The 16,427-nt window shown below is 37.9% G+C and overlaps 1 protein-coding gene across 3 annotated transcripts in view; it reads right to left on the bottom strand.

Moving 5' to 3' along the window:
* dcaf6 (ddb1 and cul4 associated factor 6) overlaps positions 1–16,427 on the bottom strand; it is a 50,565-nt gene that overhangs the window by 18,742 nt on the left and 15,396 nt on the right. For all 3 annotated transcript variants that reach the window (XM_066686328.1, XM_066686329.1, XM_066686330.1), the window contains exons 6-10: positions 13,372–13,507; positions 12,239–12,450; positions 7,014–7,107; positions 6,300–6,416; positions 3,819–4,226 (exon numbers count right to left, since the gene is read on the bottom strand). In XM_066686328.1, the coding sequence (XP_066542425.1) occupies positions 3,819–4,226; positions 6,300–6,416; positions 7,014–7,107; positions 12,239–12,450; positions 13,372–13,507 (967 nt within the window). The remainder of the gene's footprint in view (positions 1–3,818; positions 4,227–6,299; positions 6,417–7,013; positions 7,108–12,238; positions 12,451–13,371; positions 13,508–16,427) is intronic.

Raw genomic sequence — 16,427 nt, 5'->3', positions numbered from 1 at the left:
AAGCAGTCCCCTTGTGAGGTACATGATTAAATATCTCCGAGCTGGTTAGCTAGAAAGCAAAGTTTCCACACAAGTGTTTGGAAGTGGATCAGTACTTTGGGGGAATTCATGTCATATCCCAATACCCAGCTGGCCCTGTTCACACCTGGCACAACTTTTCCAATGAAAAGTGCCAAGTACAAGCTTGAGCAGGGCCCAGTGGATTTGAAGAAGCAATTTTCATCCCGTTAATCAAACCAAGCGTCAAAGGTAGTGAAGAATGGATACGACTAAAATCTGTGGTGTGTACACTGAAGGACCTCCCAAGGCATTTGTGACAACATCAAAAGACCACTTTAATCAACCGCGTTATTACTGGATGGATGAAAGCAACCACATTGTTTCTTTCAGTATGTATTCTTCCTTTGTTAATAAGTTATAAATATATAAGACATAAATATTAGTATCAACACCTATATTAAACATTTCTGTGACAAGAACTACACCAAGAAATGTCCTGCTGTTACTAACGTGGTCATTGAAAGCACATTCAAATCACTTAGAAATGTCTAAATGGCCATATGTCTCACTATCCTCACTCAAATTATCAGATTAACTGAGAAAGAGCTGTCTTGAATAACAAGTAGTGATTTTAGAGGCTCTCAGATCAACTTCTGACTCACATAATCACCCTGAGAACAATAAGCTTATTTGTATTCTAACCAAAGAAAACAGCATGTGACAATATTAACATATACATAGGACAGACGATGTCAAAACCGTGCTTGGTGCGAGTGGTTGCAAGCAGTGCTCCAAAACTCAACAGCCAGGCAGCAAATCAGAGCCACGAGAGGTGTCCAAGCACACAAAGAAGGGAAGAGTTAGGTGCAGGGCTGTCACAATTGCTGTGCAAAACAATTTGTAGATTAAAATGTTTTAGAAAGTGTGAACATTTTCCATCTCAATTAATGGGTACTGATTTCATATTTCATATTACAGTTTGATCATTTTGCACTAGAGGATCAGCACAAGGCTACCAGCACTGGCTTTTGTATGCATCTTTAATGTGGATTGATAATGTGGTGATGCACATAGCAGTGATATATATATATATATATATATTTTACTTTCTATAGACATAAATTTTTATTAACACATAAAATAGCAAGATATTATGGAAACTTACCAGTAGCAAAATTAAAACGAATTTGTAATATGCAAAATGGCAATATCCTAAGTTTGAATATAAAAGTTCCACTCAAACATGCATGTTTGAGCTCAAAATTCAAATTCAGTGACTCATTTTATAATTTCAATAGATGGCTAATGATATTTCATTTACACTGAGATTTGAATGTTTTATGAATGATTTTATTTTAATAAGAAATGTATTTCCCAATTTGAATCTCCATTTCATATGATCATGCTACAACTATGTGAAAATGATCATTTAAAGAATATTTACTTAATTGTCTTTGCCACTCAGTGACCATGTGTTTGAAATGTCATTTTCATTCATTCATTCATTATCTGTAAGCGCTTATCCATTTCAGGGTCACAGTGGGTCCAGAGCCTACCTGGAATCATTGGGTGTAAGGCGGGAACACACCCTGGAGGGGGCGCCAGTCCTTGACAGGGCAACACACACACACACTCAGTCCACCTACCAACGCAGACACAGGGAGAACACACCAAACTCCTCACAGAGTGTCACCCGGAGGAAACCCACGCAGACACAGAGAGAACACATCACACTCCTCACAGACAGTCACCCGGAGGAAACCCACACAGACACAGGGAGAACACACCACACTCCTCAAAATGAAAATGGCTTGGATTGGATTTCATAAGCATTTTGACACTGAGTGAGCTCAGTTGGCCTTGATAAAGTCATTGCAAAGCGGAGCATTGTTTCCATTTCAACATCTTTCTAACATGATGGTGACCATATTAAACGCATAGTCATGAAGCAGAAATGCATATTAGGTCAATAACAATTTAATTATCCTTTAGAAACACAGTTGTTGCATGGTCATATGAAAGTTTAATTCATATTGGGAACTGCAAATTTAAATTAAATTAATTTAAACAAAGAAAATATTAAAGCATTCAAATCTAAACAAAAATGTAAAGGAAATTTCAATAAAAGTCTAGGAAATTGCAAATATAAATGGAATTATTGAATCTGAATTTAAATTCTGAGGTCAAGTGGTTGTCTATATTTACATTTACATTTTGCTACTGAATTGATTTCATAAAGTTTAACTGCATGTTGTTTTTTGATTTTTTTTTGACTGAACACTACCGTTTATATAATGGCATGCACAGAAATCATAACAGTAATGACAATATCATAATTTGCATATTTTTTGAAAGACTATTCATAGTGCATTTTAATTCAGTTAGGTACAAATGTATAGCTTGGCCTATTTAAATAATGGCTCAATTAATATTAAACCAATTATCACAATTACTGGTAGATTGATAACATAACAAAAAGTGACAGCCCTTGTTAGGTGCAGATGGCCTGAAGAATGGCAGGAATCATGGCTAACAGTGACAGGACGGTAACCTGCTGTGAGGCTGGTGTCTGCAGCAGGCCCCTGGGCTTGGCTCTCTGAGCTGGTGGAGCCAGGGGGTCTGGTGGCTCGAGAGGCTGACCGCTGACCCTGCCCAGGGGGGTCAGCCAAAAGCAGCAGCCTCTGCAAACGCCTACACACTAAACTTACCGGCAACCTGCGGGGGCCATATTCTGACAGAAGAGCAGAGAGAGAGAAAGAGGAGGCCATTTGAAGGATGGGGGGAAAAAATGGAAGGACAGAAAAAAGGCAAATCATACACAACATGAACTCGTGACCAGAAAATGTAAACAAACAAACAAAAAAGAAGAAGACAGAAATAAAGGAAAACAGAAGCAGCAGCCGTGAACTGGTCGTAACAATCATTTGAAACCACTCATGCACTTTCTTTGAACCACTGACTGGCTCCATGTCTTCAAGACAAAGTACACGCACAAGAAAACACACCAACAAAAGCACAATCACAGACATACTCTCACACAAACAAGCATCCCAGGGATGATACCACTGATACCATGCACCAGAGGCTTCTCAGAGAAAGCAACACGCTTAAATGGCCTGCAGAAACTGAGAGGGAAAGCAGTGTTTTTTACTCAGAACTCTTTCACTATTTTATTTATTTTTTAATTCTAAATTAATAGATATATATTCCAAATGTCTGTAGAAATCTGCAAATATTAGATTGTTCATGGTATCTATGCAGAACATAAATCTAATCTATTAACATTTTGGTCCACAGCTGGAGCATCACAAATCCCATCCTAATGCATTGGTTCCCAAAGTAGAGACCATTTGATTTTGTTTTGTTCTATAAGATGTTGCTGTTTTTTTAGAATATATTCCAATGAAATTTCTAAACAAAATACATGTATGTGTGTCAGAGGGATCTCAAAAATGTTCTTATCTACAAAAATGAGGGCACTACAGAAAACGTTTGGGAAGCACTGTCCTAATGGATATGATTTCGTGGTGAAAGAGAGCTTCTGAGGAGATCAATAAATATGAATCATAAACTAAACACAGAAGGGAGGGAAGGAAAAATTACAGATTTAAAATTTAGGCTCAATTGCCTCCAGACAATTCTAGACCTCAGCACTGATAATCTCCACTGACATGTGAAGAATTGATGCTAGAATTCATATGGAGAATGAGGTTTTAACAAACATTTGCATGTGGAGTATGCTTATATTTGCGAGACGCTCCTTAGCACGTTCAGCAAATACACACTGTATTACCAATACTGACGCATGCAATTCTTACCAGATAACGCAGGCTCTGTGGAGGGTGTGGGTGTGGCTGAGCCGGTGGGCGTGACCTCGGCCTGACTCTTTTGCTCAGAGTCTGGAGAGGAGAGCAGAGAGGAGGAAGAGGCAGTGCTTTCCATGGAGGAGGAGCTGGAAGGAGGTGGGGCTGTCACAGTGGATGAAGAACCTGAGGAGGAGGAGGAGGAGGATACAGACTTAGGAAGAGGGTCTGTTGAGGCTGAGGCTGAGTCTGAGGCTGAGACTGAGGCTGAGGCTGAGGCTGAAGCTGTGGCTGAGGCTGAAGCAGGTGTGGAAGATGCTTCAGGGACAACTGATTCCACATCCATGGGACCCTCAGGCTCTGCAGGCTCCTGAGATGGGGTCTCTGAGGCTGCTGCTGCTCCATCCGGCCGAACTGCAGTACCTGTGTGGGAAAAAGACAGGCACAGTTACAGTTTAAACATTTGCTGCTATTAAAGAAGAGAATACTTGATCAGGGAATGCACCAACAACACTAAAAAAAACTTTAATTTCGATTCTAGTTATTTTCTCAAGCTCATTAAGCTTATCAGAGGAAAGATGAGTCAACTGTATCTTAAATGTACCTACACCTAGTATGTAATATGTTATGGCATGGACTGGACAACAATGCAGCCATTAGGCCCAATTCACTGGGGAACATGCCTGGCTAAAATGTTGCTGGGCGTGGCCCACTAAAATCACAACGGCAAAGTTTAGTCCAATTTAACCTGCTGAGCCTAACTACAGGGCACACCACACAAGTTTACTAAAGGCGCTACATTTCCTATAATGCCCCAGCGTTTTTTTCAAATTTCCAAATGAGACCAAACAAATCTTTGGCTTGAGCAGGTAGCACTTTCAATCAGAGTAATATTTTTAAATCAACCAGACAAAAACAAAGTAAAGTTATGTTTTGGTGATGGTCACCTTATAAATATTAATATTACACCATTAAAACATGATATCCATTTCCCACAGAAAATAACTGTAAGAGCAGGTAATGCCACCAAACAGAACTTCTCATGTGAATGGCCATTTATAAAATCAGTAATTTCTGAATCATTCAACTCTAGGAAATGTCATATTAAGAACTGCAAAAGTTAAGTAATGACACAAATAACTCACATATTCTGTGCATGTCAAAAGAAGAAATGTGGATAGAGTTTTGGCAAATGATGGTGGAAAACTGAGGAGATTTATACTGTGTTTGTATTTATTGTTCAGGAAAGTGCACATAAACAAAATGAATGGATTTATTTTTGTGTTATTTAATTAATTCTTTATTTCTCAATCCCGGCAGACTATTAAGTGTTTATTGTGCCCCTATGACAGATTTGCAAGCATTTTTGTGGATATCCCAATACAGTATGAAGCCTAGAATGGCCCCAGCTCGACAAGTTTCTAGATGTAGGCCACATCAATGTTCAACCACCCTTACATCAAAGAATTACACAGTTTGGATATATTTGTTAGATTCATCCCTGGTGTTTTATTTGTTGTTCAATATAGTACAACAGAGTTAGAAGAAGATTCAAATCTGTGGATTTTGGGAGTCCATACGTGTGAATGTTCATCATTCCAATCAGTCACATTTGCAGCCCTGTAAAAGAAAATTGTCATCTTGGAACATAAGGAATACTCGGCTGTCCCGCAGCTCACTGTAGGCACTGTGGTTCAGATTTACTGTCACCTCAACAAAGAAACACACTCCAGTGTAATTAAAACACTCAAGTACATCGCCTTCTTCAGCTCAAACCACACCTTGCACACAGTCCTCAGTAAAGGCTTCCTGAGGTTTATGATGAACAGGACATTTAACATTATTCACACAGAGGGAGAAACAAGATTCACCTGATGCTTCCAGTCATAAACAGTCCAGGTTTTGTTCCTCCTCACACACTCAAAGCAGAAGTAGGCCTCTTGCATGCCACTCTGCTCCATATGTTCATGGTATTCAGTTTCCTGCAGAGCGTTCTTTCAGATATTCTTTGTGAAGAACCTGGGTTGACTTCTAGAAGCAATTCTTGCTTCAAAGATAATTTTTATTCTCAAGTCATGAAACATTTCGGCAGGCCCTGTCAATCAGTTTTGTTTATCTGCATTAATTGTGATGAGAATTTCCTCCAGACTGGAATTTTGGCCATTACTGGCTGACCCATATGACTCTACCCTTTCATACACCTGGAAATTCAGCTGCTTCTTTCACACAATGACAGTTGGCAAGCCCAAACGCAATCACTCCAGTTCTCAAACTATTTTTCACACAAGACATTCACTGCACTCTACCACCTCTTCACAAGCTTTGAATCCCATTATACACCCTGCAGGTATTTATTGCCTAAAACCTTGTGACCTCTATTTGTAAGAGCCTGGAGTTACTACCACCTTAAGAAATGCAAGGTGACTAATTCTTTGTCTTGGGAGCTAATGTACTCAACAATATTTAAAGCTGACAAATAAAACGCATTTCTGGTACCTCTGGGTCGAGTTTGTGGACGTGTTCTGCTGCTCTGAGCCTCACTGGCCTCCTCAAACCAACGGGAAAGCATGTCAGACATCCTCTGCATCAGAGAAACATTGGGGCTCTGTTCTCCTGCAATGAAGAGAAAAAGATCTCATTCCTACAACGTGTTAGAAGTTCAAGTCACCAGTCACCCAGAGTAAAACTTCTCAGAGCTGAGCTCTCATTTTGGAGACAGCTCTACCAGAAGCTGGAGAAGCCCTCTCATATCCCGCTGTGAATCACAAGCCCTGACTCTTACGGAAAAGTAACACAGATCCCTCTAGAAGGAGCAGACCTTATTGATATTCTGAAGAACTACCTAGAGAGATTAAAGGTTCTTCAGCACTCATGGCAATACACTCATTAATGGGGATATGGAGGAGATTAGTAATGAGGTTGAAAGAAGAGTCAGGGGCTGAGTATGTGGGGTTTGGCTTTTTTGTTTGATGTGAAGGGGAATTCAACAGGAAGTAAAGATGTATCAAAGTTTTCCAAGTGTCAAGTTCTTCACTTTTTAAATTCAAATAACCCACAGATTACACTGGCCCTGTCTTGTCTGTGTACCACTGAGCAGACATCTATGTTTACTTATTTATTAGTGTTTGTGATGTGTCCTGTGGCTGGTGTTTTGAATGTTTGGGTGGGTGGTGAAGATTGTGACCTGGAGTATGTAATGTCTCATCTTACCATCGCGTTCTCTCTCGCTCTCGGGCCGAGCGCGGGGTCCTGTGTCTGACCAGTCTCCCCTCAGACGCAAACGCTTGACCGGAGGCTGCCTCAGCTGGGGGGGGCACACATCAATCACTGTCAGTCTGCATCAAACTTCTCACAAGACTCCTAAAAATGTCTCCTTTCCACCACCATAATCACACTGTGTTCACTTTCACCTCAACTGCTTCCTCTAAATAACAACTTAAAACCTATAGAAATGTCTTAAGGAGAGCATAACATTCCAGATTTTGAATAATGTGAAAGCACTATCACTAACGTGCCATTAATATTGGATCCTAAATGCAAGTACAACACTTTCCCTGCCACGTGTCTCACACACATGCTTGCAGATCAGCTTTCAGCCTCACATTTTACTCCTAGTACTTGAACCCAAGTTTTCAGCATTATACAGTCTCCAACACTAGATGAGGGACCAATAACTGCCACAATTATTGGAATATAAATAAAAACAACAGCACCCTTTTACTGTAAAGCTAAAGTAATCCTCTGCATCACTTTAGTATATACACACTGAGGAATATATGAATCTACATAACAATACAACATTTTGGATAATGGCATGTCAGTAAAATTTTTGAGATTTTGATTCAACCCTGTGATTTAATCAACAGAGAAAATTAATGTATACATTTTTACCCTGATTTTTTCTTTGCCTGATTAACCCCATTAAAGCAGGTTTACCAGGGGTATCATTAAACAACATATACCCATTTCACAAATTAACACAGTTCCCTAGGGTCTTAATAAAAAGCCTGTGGCATGCTTTGCTCAAAATACTACAAGGTTTGAACACCACACTACCATTCTCTCCCAGTCTCAACAGCCCTGTTCTGAATGGCCAGTTTCAGCACCTGTCCCTTTAAACCAGAATGAGTCACAGCACAGTTCACCATGTGATCCCAGGTGCAAGGAGCACAAACAGATTTTTCTTCTGTTTTCATTTTTGCCATATTTAATCAGTACAATTCTTTCTCCATGATCTTTGTGGGTTTTGTTTTTTCTAGCTCCATTTTACCTCCCCATTCTCTCCTCCAAAAGTTACATAGTGCAGCGTCTGAGCCCAGAGTAGCAAAGAAAGACGCTCTATTCTCCCTATTACAGACCAGTGGAGCATCACAATGATTTTGAAGCTCTAATTTTAATGTAAGTATGTACCGTAGTGTTCCTTTAAGCAGAACATTTGCTGGGTTATCTTTCATCACTGAAATGTAAGCTCCATATCCACAAATTAATATACGCATGCACTGAAAGGATGATTTCCACATCATAACTTATATTTCAAGTAGAAAATATTTAATGTAAAAAAAAAGTATAATTTAAACTCATTTGCTGCGTATAGCAGTAAACAGTTGGAAAATACATTTCAGGACGACCGGCAGCAATCAAAAGTCAAAAGGACCTCAGGGAAGTAGCTTTAAAATCTACATGATTACCATTCCTCCAGAGTTCCATCTAACAGATATTTTCCATATGTGTTCACAAATGCACAAAGACAGAAAAGGGAAAAGACAGAAAGACATCTGAGGGTTTCTCCTCTCTCTCTGGCTGCCATTGTGCGTTATCTAGTCTATTTCAGTCGCAGCAGTGGAACATAGCTTGCGTCTGCAGCTCTATTTGGAAAGGAATGTGAGTGAGGGGGATCCGGACACTGATGAACACAGCTAAGGGCTGAGGGGGCCTGGATTAGTGACCTAGCACATTTTACAGCCCCATCCGACCCACAACCCCATTTTTAAACATGCAAACATCTCCTCCGATCATTATACAAACCCCAAAAAAAAAAAAAAAAAAAAGAGGGCCTGTTTCTTCTTTCTTGTTTCTCCCTTTAATTTTACCCCTCAGTTTATTCTACCTCTCTACTTTCTTTACCTTAAAACTGAGTGGAAAATGAGTTCTAAAAAACTAATTTGATATTAATACTAACTTCATGTGCACCTAGGCAAAACATAAAAAAAAATTCTATATTTTGTGTATTTCTGATTTTATGAGTTGTTATATTAAGGTATAGAAAAAGCCAAATTAGAAAACATTTGTTTCATCTGATGAATAAAAGTGATATATTATTATCACTGACATGACACACACTAGTTTTTAAATATATTTCATTACTTCAATCAAAATATAGACCTACCACATTCATCAAACCAGCTATATCAAGTGAATAACAACAACACAAAAAGTAACGTACAAAGAGAAGTACACTGATTCTATTTACCAACGGATTCAGGAAAAACAAGGAACAGACAAATGATTAACAAAAGTGACTCTCTCTCTCTCATAATCATTCGGTTGCATGGGCTTTTCCCTGTGATTATTCTCAAACAAATACCACATTTCAAGGTATGAGATGGATTTTTGTAAAAAAAAAAAAAAATAGTTCAACCACTGATCTCTACAAATACAACACAATGCAGTCACAGAAAACACATCCTGTTTACACTGGTATTAAATGTGGACAGAATCCATCTCTGACCACCTCTGAATGTGGTTTGAGTGATCTAACCACAATCCGATCACTATGCATCTTGAAGGTGTTTACATCTAGCTTTCGATGCAGATGTAGATGCAGATCAGAAAAATGCATATTATAGCCAGGTGTAAACAGGCCCAGTGTTTGTACAAAAAACACCAACACCAAGAGCTGGCAGTGATATTCTCCATCTCTCGCAGCTTTTCTCACTCCTCTAGTAGACTGCCTTTTGCCATAAAATTAGCAAATTGTGAGGAAACTATATGCTTTTACTGTTATAATATACATAGTGTATGATTATTTTGCAATGAATATTAACAACATTTTGAAAACTACACATTGACAAATTTTCTACCATTAATCTGGCAATGAATCTCTGGGGATTCATATGTCCCTCTAAACTTTCATCTCGAACAAGGAGAAGACTGATCAGAGATGCAGCCAAGAGGCCCATGATCACTCTGGATGAACTGCAGAGATCTACAGCTGAGGTGGCAGAGTCTGTCCATAGGACAACAATCAGTCGTACACTGCACAAATCTGGACTTTATGGAAGAGTGGCAAGAAGAAAGCCATTTCTCAAAGATATCCATAAAATGTCTCGTTTAAATTTTCCCACAAGCCACCTGGGAGACACACCAAACATGTGGAAGAAGGTGCTCTGGTCAGATGAAACCAAAATTGAACTGTTTGGCCACAATGCAAAACGATATGTTTGGCGTAAAAGCAACACAGCTCATCACCCTGAACACACCATCCCCACTGTCAAACATGGTGGTGACAGCATCATGGTTTGGGCCTGCTTTTCGTCAGCAGGGACAGGGAAGATATATTGATAGAAAGATGGATGGGGCCAAATACAGGACCATTCTGGAAGAAAACCTTGACAGCTATGTATCTTTTAGTGGTTTGCCAGCTCCATCTTCGTTCCCACAACAATCTTCAATACTAAATTAAAGTCCGGTAACTAAGGTTAGGATCCATGTAAGTATTTACTTTATAAGAGTTTGACCAAACCACAAACTAAAGCTGAGGTTTGCTACATTTTAACTAACTGAATTAAGCAGTTGCACTTTAAATAACCCTACACTTACACTATGGAGCTGGCAAACCACTTAAAGATACTTGGCTGTCAAGGCCCCAATAAGGTGTACATGTACAATATCATTCAAATATACTGTATTAATCAATTTAAACACATTATTTATTATTATAAATAGACTAAATTATTTTACTAGTAGTTTTAAGTTTTGTATTCATGTACAATGTTATCTACAATGTTATTTTTAAGTAAGTTGTTAGATTCAGTAAATAACTGATTCATAAAATCAAAAAAACATTTTTGATCTTAGAAATATATAGAATTAATCTTTTATTTAAATGAACAATGAACACACTGATGCTACTACATATGCTTCAGGTATACATAAATTCAAATCCTGCTGAATTTTTGCACTTGTTCTTTTTTCCTCATATACCATGTTCGGTTTTTGCACAATGGCTTCTATTGTACTTTTGGCAAAAGGCAGACTGTGTTTGTTGCCTTGTCCTTGTACCAAGCAAAGACAGAATTTCAATCAACATATCTATCTATTTCTACATCTCTGGTGGTTAATGCAACTAACATCACTATAAGTGGATAAAATATGAGGGGCATTATTAACATTAACTGTCCAGCAGTTTATGCAAAGATAAATGGAAACATCAGGGCCACTTCATGTTTATTTAATGCAAAATAATATAAATGATCAGAAATATGCTCATTAAAGCGTGCTTACTAAATTCATTTTAAAAATAAGCAGATTTATATTGTTTTCCTACTATTACTTTAGATATACCACTAATAAAAAATCAGAAAAGGCTTAGGGCAGTGTTAATATACGAGTTCAATTTGTACTTATATCCCTTTTAGCCACATTTAATGACTCTTGTATGCTCATGCTCTCAGAAAAACACAAAATCTTACATTACAACTTACATCTCAGTACATAGAGGAACAAACAGTGTGTCACAGAGGATACTTCTCTTTTTTTTTCTCTCTCTCTATGAAGCTCATAGTTCTCTAATATATATATATATATATATATATATATATATATATATATAATTATTTATTTATTTATTTTCTTGGAGGCCTTCAAGTGCTAATGTACTATGTACTGTATTATAATATGGCAATTCAGTTTGTTCTTTACATGAGCTACTCACAACTGCTCCCTTCTATAACCCTCCAAGAAAGAGTAGCCTCCTATGTCAATAGCCTCCTTAAGGAAGCAGTTTCCTTTTGTGAGACACATTATCTTAAGGAAATACTAAGAACTTGTTACATTATTATGCATTAAGACACAAGTATAACCATATTTGTAATTGGAATGGGTTCAAACCTAGTTGTCCAGATCTTAAGATGCATGGTGCAAGGTCATCTAATCTAAAACCAGCTTCAAAAGGAGGCTTATGAATGTTGCAATTTTAATTTCACTATAACTGCAAATGTATGAAACACTGCAATACAAGTGCTAATTTTTTTTTTAAGCCAACACAACATCAGTCTCCACTGAAAAGGCCAGTGCTAAAGTATGGTGCTGTCAGAGGTTGATCATTCATCACTATGATTAAATCAAAGTGACAATGTTAATGCAAAGTGTATACAAAGCTTGAGAAACCAACTGTTTTTTTGTTTTTTTTTTTAATGTCTACTTCTGCCACTCACCTCCTCTCTCCGTTCTTCAGACGGGCCCTTGAGTTCTCTGGCCTGGTCGTCCTTGGGGTCAAACAGGTAAATGTAGTCAGAGGAGTAGCTGACCAGAACTTCCTGTCCATCTCCACTATAGCACAAAGATGTCACACGACACGACTTATTTGTCAAATGGGCAGGAACGAATCGTACACACATGCCTGTTGTCCCTCTCCCCATGTAATTACCTGTAAGTAATGGAAGAGGTATAGAAGAAACAGAATGATATGAGCATTTAAGGTGTCACTTATTTTAATCCAAAACATTTTGTGAACCTCTCTGTTCACGCAGTTATTCAGATTTAGGCATGTAGTCATAGTGTTCAGAACTTTCCTTAGGCTGCACTGGCTTCTTAATAGTGGCAGGTAAAAATCTTTCCATTTTTGGCTTCCTGGGTTTACTTCCTTTAAAAATAATTTGTAAAATTATGTGTTCTAGATAGATTATACAATAGTGTATAGTACATTTCATTTATGTTAGCACCTTTATGTTACAAAAAGGTTGTCATTTTTTATTTGGGAATATTTCAATTAATTTATCTCAATCAAGTTATTCATACAGCTTTCAAACAACCATGTTATTAAAAATGGGTACATGAAAATAATTATCCACTGAAAGGTTGATAGCATTTGCTTTGTGTAAATTCTGAATACAAGGTAGCTACATACAGCATATCAAAGAGCAGTCGTTTTCTGGTAAATGTTGAGACAGATCTGACAGCAGCGATTTTTCAGAGTGACAAAGAAAGCATTTGCTCAACACAAACTACTGTTACTGTTACACTGTTAAAGGAATGTCTCATTCACATCAACTTAATTATACACTAACTGTATACTGTGTTTCTAATGTGGCTACTGGAAAAACAAATGCATGAAACACACCAGGTATTATTAGCTCACAGTGCCAGTAGCTAAACATAAGCAGAGCCATGAGGCAAGCTATTATTGCATCCATTTAAGCAGGACAAGTATTTGATATTGGAATTCATGCCATGAAAATAACTGATGTTGACTTAAATGGGTCAGTAATCAAAAAGATTTAAGACATTGCTGTCATACACCCAATGTTTTAAAGATGAATGCAGTTTGTAGTTCACAAAATATTCTCACCCGTAGCTCTTGTGCCAAGCATTCGTCTGTCGTATATTCTAACTGAACTGTCTGAGCATCCCACAGCAAGGTAATAGGGCACCAAAGGAGAGATGGATATTGAGGTAGCAGCTCTACGACAGTTAATCAAAATGTCCTATAAAGACAGAAGACAACAAAAGCAATAGAGTGCACAAATGTACAAAGTACATTTTAAAAGTTTATATTTTGACAGTATTTATAATGTGAAGGAAAACTGAAATCAGTTAGATGAAAAAGTCAGTTTAATCACATCATAACATGAAGCTAGTTGTTTATATCTAATGAATGGTTTTGTCAATATACAGTTACAATCAAATATTTTCAAGTTGTTTAGCAAAAATAAGTGTCTTTCGGCTGTTTGCAATAAACCAGTCAAATAATAACAAATCAAGTAACTCAGCACAACTAATATAACAAGTGGCTTCTCCAAATTCAACACAGAATGCCACTTTTAAATGAGTACTGCGGTCTCAGAATTATTCAACCCCATCATGACATGGCAATGGTGATGCACAGCCAGACACTAGCTTCTGACAGGGTTCCTGAGGAATCGTAATCCATTCCTCATGGGCAATGGCCTCCAGTTCATTTTCTTGGGTTGGCAACCATTTTCTTCCAACTCCACCAAAGATTTTCTATGCGTTTGAGTCAAGTGACTGTGACGGCCACTCCAGGATTTTCTAGGACTTTTTCTGAAGCCAAGCCTTGATTGATTTTGAGGAATGTTTGTGATCATTGTCCTGCTAGTAGGTCGAATGATACCCACCCGTCAGCTTCCTCACAGAAGGCATGACGTTTTCTCCTAGGATTAACTGATACATGATTGAGTCCATTTTGCCCTTTGCATGCTGCAGATTTCCAGTGCCAGAAGAAGTAAAGCAGTCCCAGAGCATCAAAGAGGTATGCTTCATTCTCTCCTACAGACAAACCACTGACAGCATCTTCTTTCTACCACATTCAGGTACAGTAGCCAGTGTTTTTTTTTTTATTATTTGAACTTGCAAACTATACTTCCAATTGTATTTCTGGCTATGTTTTGTATCTTTCTCCTTGTTTGTGCAAGGCCATGTCTCTCATTGTTTTGGACATCTCTCTTGACTCCATATTTCTAACATGCAGTCAATGGCCACAGTCACCAAAGCCCTTGCCAGTCCAGTTATTTGATGTGTTTTATTTAAAGCACACTTGATGAGACTAATGAAACCCCTGTTTAGCTGCCTAATGTAGGCTTGGGACAACACCAGATTTGCAAGTACCCCCCCCCCCCCTTCTATTCACAGAGGTGAATAATTCTGAGACCGCAGTAGTCATTAAATGGACATTATGTGTTGAATTTGGAGAAAGCATTCGCAGCTGTGGTGAGCAGTTGAAATTATTCTTCTTTGACTTGTTTTAATGCAAACAGCTGAAAGTTTGTACATTTGGATAACAAATCTAATTTGAAATGGGTGTTGAACAGTTTTGAGTGTAACTGTATGTTCTTTTTGAAATTGATGTTTGTAACATATTTCAAATAGGTGGGACAAACCACAGTAAGCAAGCATCATTTGTCACTGCATTCAAAACTGTGTGCACAGACACCACATATCAACAACATATATCAAGAAACACTGCTAAATTTTCTAGCATCACACTCATATTGTTGACTGACACTTTTTGGATTTCATATGGAGGAAAAACCATCATCCAATAGTTTGTATTCCATGTCAATAATACACTCTGTGAGGGCTATCTAGACAGTAAAACATTCATGCTTATTTGAAAATGGCCATGGCAGAACTTATTAAACACAATGTGCAATTAGAGTTAATGGATGCTAAACTGGCTTGTCTGCAGTCTAGACCCTTCCCTGACTAGAAAAAAAGGGGAAAAAAACGGGTGCATTTTTATGCAAAACGTGACAACAGCCTCACACAGTGGCATAGCTTAAGACTTTAAAGGAAAAAATGACAAAAAAAATTCCCTTCCAACACTAGACCAAGCTAATATTTTCAGTCAGCAAAATATGATTATAGGGAACATTATACCCGTTTTCCACAAAGTAACACATTTCCCTGGGGTATTAATGAAACGTCTGTGACCACAAGAATCAAACAACACAGCAACATTCTCCCTGTGTCTAAGCAGTGCTGTTCAGTACAACTGGTTTAAGTGTTTCTTTAAACACATTTCTCCAGGCTCATTGTGTTAATTTTTTTGCATCTAACCTCCTCTTTGTGCTCTAACATAAAGTCATATTCAGAGCTGTGACTGGAGGGGCAGAGGATATTGGGGACAGGCTGGATCCTATGTTGTCTAATTTATGAAAAACTAGAAAAAAAAGAAAAAGACTGTGTTGTTTTATTTCACATTTTGTGGGTTGGTAGACTCCAGATCCCCAAAGTAATGTGCTAATGCACTGACAGTGATTTATTCTTTGATAATAAAAAGAAAGTGGTAAACCTGCTGGATTCCCAAACACTTTGTATTGTGTAGCAGGTTTCACGATTTACTAATTTACTTGGTTTTATTATTCACATATTTACATGTTATTCGCTGTTCTAAATTGCTGGAAATTAATGTCAATCTGGAATTTTTAATGCTGGAAACGCTGACTAAAACAAAACCTGGACAAGCATTCTGGAACATGAGAGAGAGAGAAAAAAAAACAATATATATTTCCCCTGAACAATTTGTACATCAGTTTAATCAATAATGCATAGCATTGGAGTGGGAGTACAAGTACAAACTGACTTCCTCAGAGATGCAGAGAGAAAAGATATAGCTGGCTCTCAAATTTAGTCACGCTTGAGAGTTTGACAGCTAAACTGTGATCATGTGAACATGAGCTCTCTTTATGAACAAATTGCAAAATGAAATCTTTGCTAGAAGTATTTTACTTAAAAAAACAAAACAAACAAAAAACCTAACAAATACAGGGTGGAGACTGCTGCCATATTACAGCATCTGGCACAGAGCCCCATAAGAGATGTTCAGGCATGACTGTAGTTTTCTAGCCAACTCATGAAGACTGGGGTTATGTGAGGGGTTTTGAT

Source organism: Hoplias malabaricus, chromosome 12 (assembly GCF_029633855.1).
Source record: "Hoplias malabaricus isolate fHopMal1 chromosome 12, fHopMal1.hap1, whole genome shotgun sequence".
In the NCBI taxonomy this organism is placed as follows: Eukaryota; Metazoa; Chordata; class Actinopteri; order Characiformes; family Erythrinidae; genus Hoplias; species Hoplias malabaricus.
This window is presented reverse-complemented; position numbering and strand designations above follow the sequence as displayed.